At 39.6% G+C, this 18,091-nt stretch overlaps 1 protein-coding gene across 3 annotated transcripts; it reads right to left on the reverse strand.

Annotated features, from left to right (window-relative positions):
• Window positions 1-584: 584 nt before the first annotated feature.
• LOC126825618 (sushi, von Willebrand factor type A, EGF and pentraxin domain-containing protein 1) lies at window positions 585-15,254 on the reverse strand. Of its 3 annotated transcripts, none has more exons than XM_050555328.2 (12): window positions 15,189-15,251; window positions 14,496-14,536; window positions 12,944-12,986; window positions 11,715-11,893; window positions 11,071-11,225; window positions 7,178-7,332; window positions 6,744-6,822; window positions 4,774-4,924; window positions 3,737-3,932; window positions 2,942-3,112; window positions 2,121-2,291; window positions 585-625 (listed from the first exon to the last, which is right to left on the reverse strand). In XM_050555328.2, exons 1-12 carry the CDS (start codon window positions 15,196-15,198, stop codon window positions 615-617), a joined length of 1,362 nt encoding a protein of 453 aa, XP_050411285.1. In that variant the 5' UTR covers window positions 15,199-15,251; the 3' UTR covers window positions 585-614. The 3 variants fall into 3 exon arrangements, with proteins under 3 accessions (XP_050411285.1, XP_050411275.1, XP_050411304.1); XM_050555318.2 differs by lacking the exon at window positions 585-625 and adding an exon at window positions 1,337-1,474 and having other exon boundaries at window positions 15,189-15,252; XM_050555347.2 differs by lacking the exons at window positions 585-625; window positions 2,942-3,112 and adding an exon at window positions 1,337-1,474 and having other exon boundaries at window positions 15,189-15,254.
• Window positions 15,255-18,091: the final 2,837 nt, after the last annotated feature.

Genomic DNA, 18,091 nt, shown 5'->3' on the forward strand with positions numbered 1-18,091 from the left:
ACCATTTTTCAAAGCACGGATTTACCATTCTCGAAGCATTAAGTTTTCACGAGGCACGTTAAAATAGGCAACCTGTAGAGTTGTGAGGCAAATGCCGTGCCACCCCCCCCCCTCCCCTCCAATAGTGTTAAGCTAATTGATCTTCATAATTTCCTCACAGGCAAATTTCAAAGACATGCATCTAAAAGACGACCTCTCGAATGACTTACCAACCCTACGCCTCTATCGCACACAACGACGAATTGTACAAAATCACTACGTCCTCGGATGTGCCTCACCCCCACGACTTTGCTTGGGTCTGATAATTGGTCAGTCGCGGCGAGTACAGCACTTTGTGTCAAGATTTTGTACCAAGGTGGAACAGTAAGATACTAGCTCGATCACTTATAGAATTGTCTAGTGTGCACCCCCCCCCCCCCCACTGCCACGGAACAGTATCTAATAATTTTGGAAGAAAACCCCAAGTCTCGTGTACACCTGAAACTCAGCTGTCTAGGTGATGCTGTAACCGGGGGCACCCACAAGGTAGACACTGATCTTTTAGGCAAGCGAATAAATTCCTTGTTTAATAAAAACACTAGAGATTGTTTCTGAATAATTGTTTATTTAAAGCTTCATCCAGAAACTGAAAGAAAAAAAAAGAAAATAGTTAGAAATAGAGTACGTTATCCTTTCAATAGTTCGGCGTTATCTTCGAAGGCTCAAGGCCCGCGTTATCGTGCACCATTTCCTAGTGTATATAAAAATCGTTGAATTGACGTGATAATTGAAGATCCCGAGCGGGTTAGTTGGTTTGAATGGAACGATATCACTGGGGTTGAATAGGGTGTGCAGTAGTCCAGCATTGTCTATGTTCAATCGACCCCCTTTTTTCTTTTTTAAAATTAAATATTAACACCATGTCCAAAAAGTTTTAAATTGCAAGCTGGATTTGCAGCAGAGAGAATTGGGTTCAACGTCCACACGACACAAACTAGGTCATTTCGGGACTAACACATGGTTCAATTTTATTTCAATAATTTGCTTGCGCGTAGGGGTCTTTAGCAGTTGGGAGGAAACCAGAAGAACCGGAGAAAACCCATGAAGTTGGACAGGCGACTCCTTATCACGTACAACCGGGGAATTGAAACCACGCCAGTTGACTCAATGAGTGACCTTATGATACAACGCGCACGCGCTAACCATTCTGTCATCCCTCCACCGTATTTGAAAGAGAACCAGTGTTGTAGGACGCATGCTGAAAAGGTCGCTCATCGAGCAATGTAGTAATCTATTGAATGTCAAGACTACAGTACTCTAGTTAAAAAAAAAAAAAAAAAAAAAAAAATCACCGGTACCTAGAGACTACTGTACTAAAAATCAACAGACGTTTAGTCTGTAACACGATGAGAGTTCATATTTAAAATGATTCTATTGCGCGTAACGGTTCTCAGCTGCAAGGTTAATAGATTTGGTGGCGTTCCACAGTTCTTAGCTGAAAAGATATATACCTGAATATACCGAACCCACACCTATATAGGTCATAGGTTAAAATCTCGTTCACCGACAACCTTTAACAGCTGATAAGCACTTTAGTTCCTTTAAAGGGATCATTGGGCTCTTAGATGTTTAACGTCCACTGACACAAACTAGGTCATTCTGGAACTAACAGTTCCATTTTATTTTCAATAATTCACGTGCGCGTAGGGGTCTTTAGCAGTGGGAGGAAACCTCATTGAAGCACGCACTTTTGCATAATCACATTTCAAGGCACCACCACAAATCGTGTATTAATTATTATTTTAATTGACGCGGGAGAATCCAAATTTTTTAAAAATGGCGTAAAGGACTTGCAATGAAATGGTTTAACGTTCTGCTTTTCTGCAGCAGACTTGATTAACCAAGACTAGCACAGCCGTACAGTGTGCCACGAGGGTGGTTTTGCGCCAAGAGATGGCACTAGGCCTTATGGTATTCCAACTGCCAACAGATCTATTCCATACATGCCCATGTGTATACGGAGTCTAGGGTTTCCGTCAAATTCTAACGACTACCGCACTCCGTCCTATATCAAAGGCAATTCCTGGTTAGCGAACTCGAGTCTTAATCACCGAGCCCCAGATGCTAAAAGCAATACTTACGATAACAGGTTGGTCTGGCCGCCCATTTTCCTGTTGCTAAACACCCAACCCTTCCAGATCCCCTCATAGCATATCCAGTATTACACTTGTATGTTGCGACATTGGGGAAATATGTTCGCACAGCAGTTCTAGCACCGTTTAATAGATTTGGTGGCGTTCCACAGTTCTTAGCTGAAAAGATATATACCTGAATATACCGAACCCACACCTATATAGGTCATAGGTTAAAATCTCGTTCACCGACAACCTTTAATAACAGCTGATAAGCACTTAGTTCCTTTAAAGGGATCATTGGACTCTTAGATGTTTAACGTCCACTGACAAACTAGGTCATTCTGGAACTAACATAGTTCAATTTTATTTTCAATAATTCACGTGCGCGTAGGGGTCTTTAGCAGTGGGAGGAAACCTCATTGAAGCACGCACTTTTGCACAATCACATTTCAAGGCACCACCACAAATCGTGTATTAATTTTTTTTTTAATTGACGCGGGAGAATCCAATTTTTTTTTTAAAATGGCGTAAAGGACTTGCAATGAAATGGTTTAACGTTCTGCTTTTCTGCAGCAGACTTGATTAACCAGGACTAGCACAGCCGTACAGTGTGCCACGAGGGTGGTTTTGCGCCAAGAGATGGCACTAGGCCTTATGGTATTCCAACTGCCAACAGATCTATTCCATACATGCCCATGTGTATACGGAGTCTAGGGTTTCCGTCAAATTCTAACGACTACCGCACTCCGTCCTGTATCAAAGGCAATTCCAGGTTAGCGAACTCGAGTCTTAATCACCGAGCCCCAGATGCTAAAAGCAATACTTACCATAACAGGTTGGTCTGGCCGCCCATTTTCCTGTTGCTAAACACCCAACCCTTCCAGATCCTCTCATAGCATATCCAGCATTACACGTGTATGTTGCGACATTGGGGAAATACGTTCGCACAGCGGTTCTAGCTCCATTTACAATAGTAGGTGGTGTTCCACAGTTCTTAGCTGAAAACATACAGTACTTGAGTACCCGACCAACCACACATCTATATCATTGGGCTCGGCGACTCAATTCATAATCACATCTCAAGGCACTACATATGTAGCCAAGGGAGGCGATATTCGTCAGTAATATTTATCCCGGTCGTCTACTTATATGTTACATCGCTGATTCGCGCGTCTTCACGAGTTATTTGCTACCCGGGTTAACCGTTTACTATCGATTTATTTTGTTTTAAATTGACGCGGGAGAATCCTAAAATAAGTTTATGAATGTAGAACCTACACACTTGGGGTACGTCTGGGATAAAGGCCGGCATATACCATGCAGTGTGCCGTGGGGAATATTGCCCAGATAGCGGTGCTATAGCCTAATCTTAAATCGAATTCCAACCGTCAGGGTTTCTTTTACGTGTACGGAAATGAGTTTGCGGTTCATCCCGTGTGATTTGCCAGCCGACAGGAAACTACACCGGGCAATACCAGGAACAGTCTCGTTCAGCACCAGGAGCGAACCCGCGACTTCGCGATATCGAGCCAACCCCTGAGAAACGAAAGGTGGCGATCTAGTTTTAAGCCAAGATAAAGTTGCTGACCTGAATACAGCCATCCATTTCAACATAAACTCACCGGTACAAGTTATTTTTGGCACGGTCCACAACCCATCTGGTCCACATGCTGACACTCCAGTAAATAGTTTATTGTAGCCCGGGTTACAGATATAGGTACAAATAGACCTATACTTATAACCTCCTACACACGAACCTCTTTTACCATTAGTTACAACGAATCCTGGGGGTCCATTACATACGGTGTCACATGACGACTGAAACAATTAAAAACACACCCACTTATTTAAAGAATCTTCTAGATGAAGACTCCTATAACAATTTTTTGAAACTAGAGCGTTTTGCCACGTCTTAGATTAGCTCTTTCTAAACCGTTTCTTGCCCCTAAAAACATTAATGTTAATAGAAAGAAACGTTTAATTGACCGGATAGCTCAGTCAAAAAAAGAGCACCGACCCTGGTTGATCCAATAGTATTCGAACCCGTTTCGAACGCCAGACACGTGGTTTAACAGAAAAATGGTTACGAAATCTCGATTTCTATAGATCGTTTCCGTCTCGGTCATTTCAGGTACATAGCAACCATGCTATATCTATCTATTCAGTAGGGTACTATAATAACTACTTGACGGAATATATAACCAAATATTGAAGAAAAAGGGAATGGGGATGGCGCTTCTCAGTTCCATCAAGACCTCGAAATATTCTAAATTAATCACGACGTATAATAATGCGGTGCTTCTTTCCTCAACATTTAAATTTTCATATACAAGTCAGAAGACTTAAATATATGCCTTAATCAAGGCCTGTTTAAGACGCATTATTCAAGAGCTAAGTTTTATAAATTATATAATTTCAGGGCTGGCCAATAATCGCTTTAGAACATCGGATTGGCAGTTAATGACTTAATTTAACAATGGATAATTAAGGTTATGGTAACTAGCAATGTCAATCGATACCACACCGTTCCGAAAACTACGATAACTTCGCTCAGAATGAGGATATGACTGAAATTTAACATGTATATTCCCCTTTATGACAGGAAAACTTCCAGGCCTTTTATCTTAAATCCTACATACTGCATCTTTAAAATACGAACCCCAGCACAGTTGGTACATAGTGTTACATTACATTCAACCGATAGACTCTTACTATCATCTAAATGATAGCCTTCAAAATACGGACTACGGAAAGTTGTACCGGACGTTATAAAGCCATCTCCTTTTCTGAAAATCAATCCATCGCCACATCTGAAAAGAAACAATGGCAAACATAAAATCCCATGGTAAGAGATATGTAACTAACCCAAGTGCTAAAGACATAAAATGCGAAACGGGTGTCTATTAGTAGATAGAATGAAAGAAATGGCTTTAACGTCCACGACACAAACTAGGTCATTTTGGGACTAACGCAGTTATTTCAATAATTCGCTTGCACGTAGGGGTCCTTAGCAAGGAGAGGAAACTGGAGAAAACCGACGAGGTTTGACGGGCGACCACTCCTTGTCACGTACAACTGGGAAATCGAAACCATGCCAGTCGACTCAATGACTGACTTTATGATACAGCGGCTAACTGCTAACCATTCGGCCATGCAAGCCCCCTGATAATGAAAGACTTAGTAAACTCGGCTAAATACGTCACGTACAACTGGGAAATCGAAACCATGCCAGTCGACTCAATGACTGACTTATGATACAGCCGCTAACTGCTAACCATTCGGCCATGCAAGCCCCCTGATAATGAAAGACTTAGTAAACTCGGCTAAATACGTCACGTACAACTGGGAAATCGAAACCATGCCAGTCGACTCAATGACTGACTTATGATACAGCCGCTAACTGCAAGCCCCCTAATAATGAAAGACTTAGTAAACTCGGCTAAATACATGCGAAACGGGTTTTCTATAGTGGCGGTAGTAGGGAGAAATGGGATTTAACGTCCACTTGACAGTCATTTCCGGACTCAAATATGGTTCAATTTATTTCAATAATTCGCTTGCGCGTAGGGGTCTTTAGCTAGCTTGTGGGAGGAAACCGAGAAAATTCCCGAGGTTGGACAGGCGACCCTACTCCTCGCCACGTATAACCGCAGAATTTAAAACCACAACAGTTGACTATGATATCTTATGATGCAACGCACACTAAACAATCGGCCACCCAACCCCCGCGGCTGTAGTAGGAGCAGGAACTTCAGATGTAACAGTGAATTATTTTAGAAAACCCGGCTAGGTTTTAGTGAGGAAATGAAATGGGGTTTAACGTCCCGTTCTGCTCCTATGCTGGGCTAATGAAGACGGGCATACGCCATACAGTGTGCTATGAGGGAAATTTTGCCCGGGCAGCGGCCTACTCTTATATTGAACTCCAACTGCCAAGGGATCTTTTACGTGCATTCCAGTGTATACACGGGACCTCGGTTTTTCGTCTCACCCGAATGATTAGACAGCCGTCCTTGTCAGGCCCTCCGGTTTTAGTGAGGGAATTCGGAAATTACCTAAAACTACTTGTACGAATTTTGTCTTGCCCTTTAATAACGTGTTTTACTTGTAAAAAGTAAAAACCTCGTTGACTTTGTTCCCGGTTCGCAAACTGATAAAGATTGTTTGAACAAAACAGATTGTTAATCTTTGCCACAATAAACGACTGAGCTTAACAAATGTCAAGGCAAGATACGTCCACATTTTGCAAGAGATGGATAATAATTTATAAAGCGCTGAATATCCAACAAACTGGTTTCTCAAGAGCAACAAGCTAAAACATAACGTGATTTTTCAAACAATCGGGGGACCATAATCTAGAAGTTATGGACTGAAGTGCGTGAATATCGAAAGGGACCGAGATCTGTGGGATAGGAGATATATTTAAGTTTCATAAAAATGTGGGCGTATAAAACTTTATACATTGTCTATGATGTGTTAATTATGAAATCTCGATTTCAATTCCCCGTCTCTACCAGAAAACTACCGACGAGCCATAGGCAAATACTATACAAGTGATTAAAATGGTTTAACTATACGTGCAGGGGAACTACACCACACACAATTTACACAAAAACAAATTAGACTTACCCGGCTCGCAATATAGCATAACGTTTTCCTGAACTCGAGACAGCATCACATTGAACTGGTTTTAATCCTACACCTTTACCTAAAATACAGGTGAAATCTTGGATATGGTTGACTCGGCATAATTACATGCGGTGTTCAACCAATTCAGGGCGTTCTCTCTTCATTTAATAGATCATGATGCTCAATATTCCCCGGATATTCTTGCATAACGTGCACATGCACGCTAATGTGTAGACCGGGCAACCGCTTTTCGTTGCATCTGAAAAACTACATGTTCCTTGCCAGGCCCTTCATCCTGCCTCACTGACAAGAGAACCACAGGAAAATTGTGTAGAACATGAAAATGACATAGAAAGCACAAGTCCCCCCCCCCCCCAATACAATCGTTTTGACCGTGATTACTTTTCCCATATCTGAAATATAAACCGACTTACTGGGACCCGTGTATTTTCCATATATGGTATATTTTCTATCGATATTCATATCTCCTTTAACATCTTTATTATGGACATCTTGAATACTCAGTTTTAATTGGCTGCTAGGTACAATAGATCCTATAATAGTACCAAGTTCACGAGGTGCGATGAAGCTGAAATATAAAACATTTACATGGTTTAACGTCCTGTTTTGATCCGACCCGGCCAATGAAGACGGATATACAGTGTACTGGAGTGATGTTTTGCCAGGACAGGGGCGCTACGACCTACACTTTTCAAATTCTAACTGTCGAATATATTACGTGTACACCGATATTTACCCTAACTATCAGTTAATATATTTGAACGGCAACTTGTCCCGCAAGCGATACTCATCTGTTCGAGAACGAGGCTCTTTAAAAAAAATGCCTACGGCCCTACCCATTCAAGTACCATTAATACGAATCTGGCACGCTTGACGTCACAAGTCCAAGATGGTGATGTGATGCTGGTATCTTGTTAAGTGTCGGTCCGCGAGAAAACCATGCAGAAAGTGATAAGGTGGGGGTCGGCCAAATTCATTCTTACTCATAAAGTCACCCCATCCCAACATGCAAAAAGCCAAAATGGCCGACCCCAAATATTAACCCCCTCTTAGATATGGCCCTATGTCGATTTTTAGCCATTTTTGGCGAATTTTCGGTGAAAATGTCATTTTTCAGCTATCAAATTCTAGTAAAAGCATCAGGTTAGTGATTATGTCCGATTGTGGATGGATAGTGGGGTCGGCCCCTAAAAACCCAACATGAAAGACCGACCCAATATCACAGTCTTTAGCCGCTGGGGGGGGGGGGGGGCGTTTTCTGGATACCACTTTTCGCATAGTGAAATATACCCAATCGTTGAGGGGCTATATCTCGTCTGCAGCAGGGGGTGGGTCGAAATCGGGGGGTATGTATTTTGAGGCAAGTATGTCCTAACAATATCAACAATAAAATCCACCGGCGCTAGTCTACAACATAGCGAATCTTTGATTAGAAGATTGCCGATTTCTGGATTTCTGCCGATTTCTGACAATAAACGATATTCACTGAAAGGATTCTAGGAGGCCTCAACACTTACAAAGTGCTCTAAATGCCCTATATATCACGGCATTTCGGATGAAAAATATTTCGAACGTACCGCCACCCGCTCTAGCGAAACAGACACGGTTGATTTTAGCTTGGTGTCCAACCTCAAATCCAAGATGGCTGCCATGGAGGAGAAATGCGATTTCTCAATATTTTGAGTCAAAAATGTGGCATTTATGATGCGTATCCTGCAGACAAAGATCACAAGCGGGCAAAAGACTGTAGGAAAGATATCAAAGATTATCTGGCGATCATATATCAAATAGAAAAGTAAAAGCCGGTTGGGCTCTGAAAGATTTTGGGCGAATTTCCGGTGAAAATTTGTCATATTTCAGCTATAAAATACTAAAAGCATCAGGTTAGTGATTATGTCCGATTGTGGGTAGATGAAAGACCGACACAATGTTACAGTCTTTAGCCGCTGGGGGCGTTTTCTGTATACCACTTTTCGCATAGTGAAATGTACCCAATCTTTGAGGTGCTATATCTCGTCTGCAGCGGGGGGTGGGTCGAAATCGGGGGTAAGTATATTGAGTCGACTATATGTCCTAACAATATCAATAAAATCCACGGCCGCTAGGCTACAACATTGGGAAAAACTTTGACAAATCAGTCACTCAGTCTCGTGGTGAGCAAAATATGAGAAAAATCAGTATATCGAGTCATTTAAATAGATGAATTGGAACCGAGAGATGAGGTTAAGAGTCCTAATCGAGGCAATTCATCACCCCTTCACATTTAGCGCAGGATTGATTGGTCATCAATAGTATCCTGAGAGGCTAGGATTCCCGACATTTGTCAATGTTGATATAAAGGATTTTGATAGGTATTTATGAATAAGGAAATGATGCGACTCATCTGGTAAGCTCCAATTCAGAACTTTTATTTGCAAACAAAGAAAGGGATTTTATTTTTTACACGACAATCACTAATAACAAAATATTTTTAAAAAGGTTTTTAGATCTAGAAATAGGATTTAGTAAGTATAGAGTATGAATTTACTAACATGAGTAGTATAGCGAAATAACGTATTTTGAGGATTTGATTTCTATGCCCGAGAACAATCCCCTCACTCGATACTATTATGCTATAATTTATCGTTCAAATTAGTATGTTCATCTAATCGTGAGAGATTTAGAATAGAATTCAATACAAAAGTGACAAATACAATAATAAGACACGAAAGCGAGTATCCCATCAGTCATCATATCCACAGTATATTATATGAATGATGAACACTTGTCAGTTCCGTTATCGCCGCCACCTGATATGACCCAGATCAAAAGAAGCCGGGACTGGAGACTGAATAGATTGTCCCCAGCATCATCTGAGCGACGGCTTCCTTTAATCCACAGAGCACATAACTAGAGAGCTGATTAATAGTGAGGAAACGTAAGGCAAAATTGCGACAAAATTTACCGGAAACGGAAATAAAAATTCAATGTCCACGTCGCGCTCGTGGTGGAATTTCTGCCTCGTTGCGGACCACAGAGTACATGGCCCGCAATGTGGCAGAAAATTGCACCACGAGCGCGACGTGGACATTGAATTTTTATTTCCGTTTCCGGTAAATTTTGTCGCAATTTTGCCTCTAAATCTGCTCTCTAGATATGTGCTCTGTGCTTTGATCTGGGTCAAATCGCACTGAATGCGCTTCGCGGCGAAGACGTAACTATAAGATGACACGGAGAGTTCATCATTCAACAGAGATAAACAAATCGTATGCATACATTAAACGTATGCATACATTAAACGTACATCATGATCAGGAACATCAGGATCACAAAACTCCAAAATGGCAATCGTGTTAGGGGCGGTTAAGTTTCGGGCGTTAGCACCAATGAAGTCAAACCAACAGGTGACACTGTTGTATTATAATAATACACAATGGCAGCAAGTGACAACAAATCATTCAAGATAAAGATGACAATAGTTCTGTAACTATATGAACTACTCAAATTTCACATTGTTCTCTTACTTTAGTCGTCGCCTATTCGTTGTTTCGGTGGCGGCAATTTTATTCTCATCAATTTCAGATGGCGCTGATGAGACTGCTAGAGGATGACCAGCTTTTGGACGGGCAGCTAATCTACTGAAGTAACTGGTCACTTGTTTGGCTGATAACCAGCTTTCTTTCGGAAACAAAGATCTCAGTTTCTTAGAAACGTTGCTAGGAACCTCTTTCCTACTAGTGTCTACCCCACGCATGAATTCCTTCAATAAGAATTCCTTTATCTCGTCAGAAAATCTCTTGATGGTTTTAATTTGTTTCAGAGCCCAACCGGCTTTTACTTTTCTATTTGATATATGCTCGCCAGATAATCTTTGATATCTTTCCTACAGTCTTTTACCCGCTTGTGATCTTTCTCTGCAGGATACGCATCATAAATGCCACATTTTGACTCAATATTGAGAAAAATCGCATTTCTCCTCCATGGCAGCCATCTTGGATTTGAAGTTTAGATAAGAAAACATTGTAATTTCATTAAAGCTTGGTGGTGCAAGCCTCCCTGCACTTACTAGTAACTACATATATTTAACGTCCACTCTACACAAACTAGGTCACTTCGGGACTAACATGGTTCAAAATTATTTCAATTCGCTTGAGCCTAGGGTCTTTAGCATTTGGGGGAAACCGGAGGACCGAAAGAAAACCCACGAGGTTGGACAGGCGACCCTACTCCGTCACGTACAACCGGAGGAAATCGAAACCACGTCAGTTGACTCATGACCCTCAACTCTATATATGGGTTATTGCATTGAATGAGAAAGATAACCTACTTGTCAAGAATAGTATGTTGAGGCGAAGCATCTTTACCATATTGATCATATGTACAGACCACTGTCCTTATTTTATCTTTGGTTAAAATCAAACTACCAACTTCACCATATCTTACCAATACGTCTACAGTATATGTATAAGATCCAGTTCGTTGCTGTAAAATACAAATAAAATCTATGTCCATTAATCATACCCTATCTTACCAACACGTATAGTATATGACCCATGTTCGTTGCTGCTTCACCTTATCCATAAATACACTACAAATAAATCTATGTCTACTTGGAGCACAACTCCCATCATAGCTTACTAACGTCTGTAAAATACATTACACATGATACAATAAAATTTAATATCAATCATAGGGCCTATATGAAGACGTTACTTGCCAATGGTCGTCCTCGTTAGCTCGAGACAAGGGGCATAATTCATAGGCGACACCATAGGAGGCGGTCCCACGTGACCTTAAAGTATTGTTTTCCTGTACATTCATTACGCTCTCGTGTGTTTTGACATTTTAATTTGTCGTTAAATTGAATTTAATACTTAGCCACGTGATCCCCTCCAACTTTCTAGAACTAATGGCTTCACGGAACGGGGCGTAAATAACTGAATAAAACCAACTTTAGTGATCCCAACTTACATGCCATCTACAGGTTTTTTTAGCCGATGTTAATGTACCAGGAAGGGTGTAATGAACTTTATCTGTTGTTGTAAAACTCTGATCACCACCATAACATCGTGCTCGAGCGGATATAGCCACATCAGTTAATATATTAACAACTGGGTTGTTTCCCTTTGCTGTACCACAATTGACGGAAACTGAAAGATAAAAAAGATGACAAACGGTTCGATATCAAACACCAGCAATACATTACAAATATCGGTACAAATAGGAAACGCAACTTCGACTTATCTATTGGGTGGATTGAACCAGAAACCTTTTTATTAACCCAATATAAAACTATCATAAGGTCGTCATCGAGTCAACTGATGTGGTTTCGATTCCCCGGTTGTACGTGACAAAAGGGGTAGATTTGCAGGTCCACCCTCATGGGTTTTCTCCGGGTCCTCCCACTGCTAATGACCCCTACGCGCAAGCGAATTATTGAAATAAGATTGTCAAAAATGACCTAGTTGGTGTCGAGTGGACGTTACCCAACCCGCCCTCTCATTTCTCGCCAATATAAAACTATTGGATGATTAATAGGACTAAAACAATAGGACAGGGAAATCCCGTTAACTTTCTCAGCCAGTGCAGCGCTAAATAACACTCCGGCTCAAGATTCACCTGAATTTAGGATAAGCCCGCCCATCCATTCAGTTCGGTATAGATCGATGAAATTTGAGTTTTGTAAATAAATCTAATTACACCATGTTTAGACCGGTATTCCCATTCGAGATTTTAATTCAAGGGGTTATTAGAAACTAAACCCAATATGACTAATCAGGACGGACTTGGGATAGTGTAGCTATCTAGATTTAACCCTTGTGTCTATGCTCGGTGATACTGATGGTGCTGGTCATTTGGTAATTTAAAAACAAATCTTGGTACTCAACAACCCCATCAAAAGACGATTCTACATGGAAATGACAAGTTATTGCAGATATTTATGGTTCAAAAATACCTTAATTCATATCGTCACTGTTCTTACCTAATTTCCCTTTTTTACTTAGATTATTCAATCTTTAGATCGTTTTTGAATAAAATTTATGCATTAAAAACAATTTTAAGTCTGGGGTCTTAGATTACCCCTTGTTGCCGACAATTTTTTTTTGTGACGTGTCCACACAAGGGTTAATTATAGCTATTCACCCAAATCTTACATAATCTATCTTTAAGTGGGACTTGTGCTAGTGTCAATTACTTACTTTCCAAAATATAATTATCGGCATTTCCACCATATAATGCAAACTGAAAAAGAATACGATGGCGATTTATGACCCATTTATAAATTCAAATATTACTGCTACGAAAACGGTGCATAAAGTCTGTCATTGGGTCGACTGGCGTGGTTTCGAATCCCCGGTTGTACGTGACAAGGAGTAGGATCGCCTGTCCAACCTCGTGGGTTCTCCGGGTCCTCCCACTGCTAAAGACCCATATGCGCAAGCGAATTATTGAAATAAAATTAAATCCCGAAATGACCTAGTTTGTGTCGAGTGGACGTTAAACCCCATTTCTCTCTCTCCCGCCATCAAGATTTGTGGTCGGGATTTAAGTTTAATTCCAAGTGCAAATCTCTTCTCGATATGGCATAATAAAGTAGAGTTAACGTCCTATTTTTCTGCAGCAACCGGGCTAATAAAGACGGGCACACGTCAGACAGTGCTATTAAGACGAGGCACACGCCACAGATAAACCTCATCTCTCAACCCTCCGTGTTTCGAGATAACGCTATATAGTTCAAGTGGCACCCCCCCACACACACACACACACCTAATCACATCGGGTTTCAAATAAGCGAAATTTGACAATTCTCTTCAAAACAACGATTAGTAGTTTAATAACATTTCTGCCACATCCATCTACAATTAAGCAGAAAATCTTACCCGACACGAGTACAAATCACCTCTTTAAATAGAAGGGATAGTAGATTGCTTTCTCCGGCATTTTAAATACGTCTTTAACACATAAGGTGGGGCCCCTCGTGTACAATAGCCAAAGTGCTAACCTGATCGAGTTACGCAGGAGTAATACGTTGTAATTATGAATGTCCGTATCAATTTTGATAAACGCTCGGATTTACTTTGTCAATATTTGCTGATAAAATGAATGTTGTTTCAGAGATGGGGCTGCGTATATGTAGTAAGAATTTAATTTTTAAGATGTTACATGCATTATGCAAGAGCAAAATCTGCTTATTACAAGTCTTTCTTTAGGTCTGAAATGTTATCTAAATTATCAATTAAGACACTAATTAACTTATCCAGACCATAATAAACTCTCGATGTCAAGGCTAGCCTTCGATGTTGGCTGGATTAGATTCCTATATGCCGCTAACGGCCACTGATAATTAAATCAGAAAAAGTGGATAATCGAGACTATGCCGTTTATATTTATGATTTTAGTAATGATGACCGAGACTATGCAAAAATTTCACCCGGTTCTTTCTCGGCTCATAGTGGATCAATTTGACTGCAATTTTCAGGAAATTACCTTTACACTATCCAGTTTTTAACTATTATAGCGAGAACTGCCATCTCTTTATCTCCCATAATGTATTTTTAATAAAGAAACTGAGTTTGCCACTTGGAACTAAAAAAAAGGCACCCAATCATAACTAGAAACAAATACATCATTAGATCTCAACGTTTCAAATTACGTTTTCGTAGCTAACCAGATAGTGTGCTATGACGGGACATTTTCCCCGGACAGCAATTGATTTCCATCTAGCAATGGTTGATATGAAATAAGACTTACCAGTAATAAACAACAGTGTAGTACAGTATTAGCCATCAGGTCTAAAATATAAATATATAACATTTACCCATTCTGTTTATTGTAACTTGATTCAATGTGGACTATCAAGAAAAACAAATAGGCCGATTGTAAAAAAGGCTAGAGTTAACTGCCCTTGAGATGGTACATGTCATCGTAAAAAGGCCAACAATCTGTAACACTCTAAACCCTTAAATCATTACAACAGAAATAATTCAACATGCTTATCTATAGTGAAATACAAGATTAAAAAAGGAAGAAATTTTATGTTTATTATCGTAGATTACAAAAAAATGGATTAAAAAGGAATATTGATGTGAACAACCGGAGAATTTTGACTGATGTCTAACAAATATCTTAGATCATCGAATACTTTCATGATAAACGATAGGTCTAACCTCATTCGCCAACTACTACAGGAACAGGGCCCTGTTTTTCGAAATTTTAACTAAAGATTAAATCCAATTTTAGTAGATACTTCAATTTTGATTGGCTAAGCACTAAAATCAATCTAATATTATCCAATCAAATTACTACAACTTAGATTTTATCTTAGTTAAAATTTCGTGAAACAGGGCCCAGGATTATAAAGCAATGGCAAGATTGTAAATTATTATAATTAGAACTACTCAAGATTTTACAACAAACAAATAATTAATAAGAAGACAAACTTACAATTATACATGACACAGTCTACAGTGTAATCTGATCTGATCACAAGCAACACGACACCCTTATATAAGCTACCTCCAAGAACACGTTCATGCACGTGCATTTCCGCGAGCCTATTCGATTTCCATTGTCACAACATGATTTGCGTTTGGGCAAGTGGTTGCGTTCAGCTAAACATTAAGGTGAGAATGAAGAATGATAAATGATATGTCTTAACCGATGGGTAACAGTTGCCCCTGGGCCCATGAGCATAAATAAGCCCACCTTAGCTACGAGAACGTAACTAAAAACGTTGAAATATACTGGTGTGCTTGTTTTTAGCTACGATTGTATGCCTTTAGTTCCAATTGGCAAACTCAATTTCTTTATTAATGCGAGAGAAATGGGGTTTAACGTCCACTCGACACAAACTAGGTCATTTCGGTACTAACATATTTTTTTTTTAATTTTTATTTCAATAATTCGCTTGCGCGTAGGGGTCTTTAGCAGTGGGAGGAAACCGTAGGACCCGGAGAAAACCCGCGAGGTTGGACAGGCGACCCTACTTCTTGTCACGTACAATCGGGGAATCGAAACCCCGCCAGTTGACTCAATGACAGGCCGTATGATACAGCGCGCGCGTGCTAACCATTCGACCATCCACCCCCCCCCCATCTTAAAGTATAAGTCTCTAACTCAATATCATCCAAAGTCTTACACGTTAAAAACACGAATTATTTGTAAATTCAAATCAACATTGATGTTGTAATCTTACCGGGAAAAGGTAGGCTTCTGGGCCCTGTTTCACAAAAACTTAAATCCCCTTAAAATCGTCTTAAACTAAAATTTCATCCTAACTTAAGATCGATGCGTTTCACAAAACGATTTTAGGCATTTTAGATAAAATCCACTAAAATAATATTGTAAGTTAAAATTGTATCTCAACTTAAAATAGTGGCGTTTCACAAAACTATTTTAGGGACAATTTTAACTAAAATCAATTTTAACTTAGGACAGCCGTCACCCTCTCCTAACTTAAAATCACGCCATTAATTAGAGCTACGTTGTGAGGTCTTTTGCGACACATAGATATATTTGGAATAATGATAATATTGCCAATGGCCCGGGTTATATAATTTAAACATACTATAATTCACAAAAATAATTTTCATTCAATTTCTTTTCATTGCATGGTAAATATAGCTGCGGTCCACCCGTTTGTCTGATTGTAAGGCAATATAAGCAATTAGATGACGCCCCAAATTAAAGCCCCAAGAACAAAAAAACCTCAAAACCCCAGTTAACAAAACTCTTTGTTACTATTTTATATATTACCATATGATTCAAGTATAAATTATACTATTTTCAAATACGTAATAGGCAAAAAAAACCAACCTAAAAACAAAATCTAAACCCATTTCATTTCATATCTAATGTCTATAATATATATATATAGAGAGAGAGAGAGAGGGGGGGGGGGGTAACGTCCACTAGACACAAACTAGGTCATTTCAGGACTAACACATGGTTCAATTTTATTTGAATAATTCGCTTGCGCGTATATAAGGGTCTTTAGTAGTGGGAGGAAACCGGAGAAAACTCACGTGGTTGGACGGGCGACCCTAGTCCCTGTCACGTACAACCGGGGAATCGAAGCCACGTCAGTCCTATAATACTAGATACGCCATATGCAAAGTATTTATGGTTTTGGGGTTATGATGATTTATATAGGAGCCAAGGGTATTTTATATTGAGAAAAAATCATTTTAATTTAGTAAGATAGATAGGCATTATCCAATAAGGAGTGTGGCACTTTGGCATTTTCAAATTATTATTGAAAGGGTCCATGGGACTGACATTTCAAATCTAGGCATCGGAACATTGGTTATTTCGTGTATTAGTTTAAAAGTTATTAAATACTTTTAAAATTCGACAATACCTTAGTCTAGATTAATCGTTTGAGTCAGAAATATCACATGTTTATGGCAATTTCTCAATAGTTTCTGTTATTCAAAATACCATAAAACTACGAAATTCAAGCGATTTAGTTTAGCGATACGCATTATTTCCATTGAAGCCTGCGAGTAAATCAAATGCCAAGGTCACGAAAGCGACATGCAAGTTCAAGGCCAACCAACTGATACATTTCAAAACGGATAGCACGCAATAAACTTATTTATTTCTTCTCTCTACACTGCCTGACCATGTGCAGACATTGTTACAACGTATGAAACTCCCCTCATTGGTATTGTAGCGGTTAGTTCAACCTGGCAATAATTTTCAGTTCCGAAGCGTGTATGCTTACACCCTAAGTGCCCTCGCCGGAATTGTGCACTGCGCGAGTGCAAGCAATTTTAACTAAAATCTATCAAAATTGCATTTTAAGTTGCAATCGATCTTCGTGAAACGTATAAAATTTAAAATTTCAGTTTGATTTTAGTTAAAATCAATTTTAGTGATTTTAGTTTAAGTTTTTGTGAAACGGGGTCCTGATATCCAATATTTAAGACAAAATAAACATTTTACCATTGGTACACGAATCGTGTAATAGTGCGTTTCATCGTCATTGGTAACAAGTGACCAAAAAGAGCGATGCTAGACATATTCCACAACTCATGTCATACGGCGACGCCATAACTTACCAGGAGAGCATGCGCAATAAACTGGAATAACCATATACGCTAGAAATAACCTTATACCGTATTTCGCTGGACCTAACTGATTTAAAATTAGAGTCAAAACGGAAACAATTGAATGTAAATCAGTTTATATACAATCAGATTACATTATTATATGCGTTGCGACCCATTTGAGTCAATTTCTAGGTCCCAAATATTAGCGATTTAGCTCCTTTAAAAATAAGTTAATGTTATACTATTAGTACTTATTACACATACGCAGCCCAATCTGCTGAAACAACATTCATT

The sequence above is a fragment of the Patella vulgata genome, chromosome 1, assembly GCF_932274485.2.
Source record: "Patella vulgata chromosome 1, xgPatVulg1.2, whole genome shotgun sequence".
Classification (NCBI taxonomy): Eukaryota; Metazoa; Mollusca; class Gastropoda; family Patellidae; genus Patella; species Patella vulgata.

Excerpts from the sequence above, each read along its gene's own strand:
- LOC126825618 (XM_050555318.2), bottom strand. Across the intron at positions 3,113-3,736 it reads GCCAAAAATAACTTGTACCG|CTAAGAACTGTGGAACACCA; the intron begins GTGAGTTTATGT and ends GTATGTTTTCAG. Across the intron at positions 1,475-2,120 it reads GGCCAGACCAACCTGTTATC|CTAAGAACTGTGGAACGCCA; the intron begins GTAAGTATTGCT and ends ATATCTTTTCAG.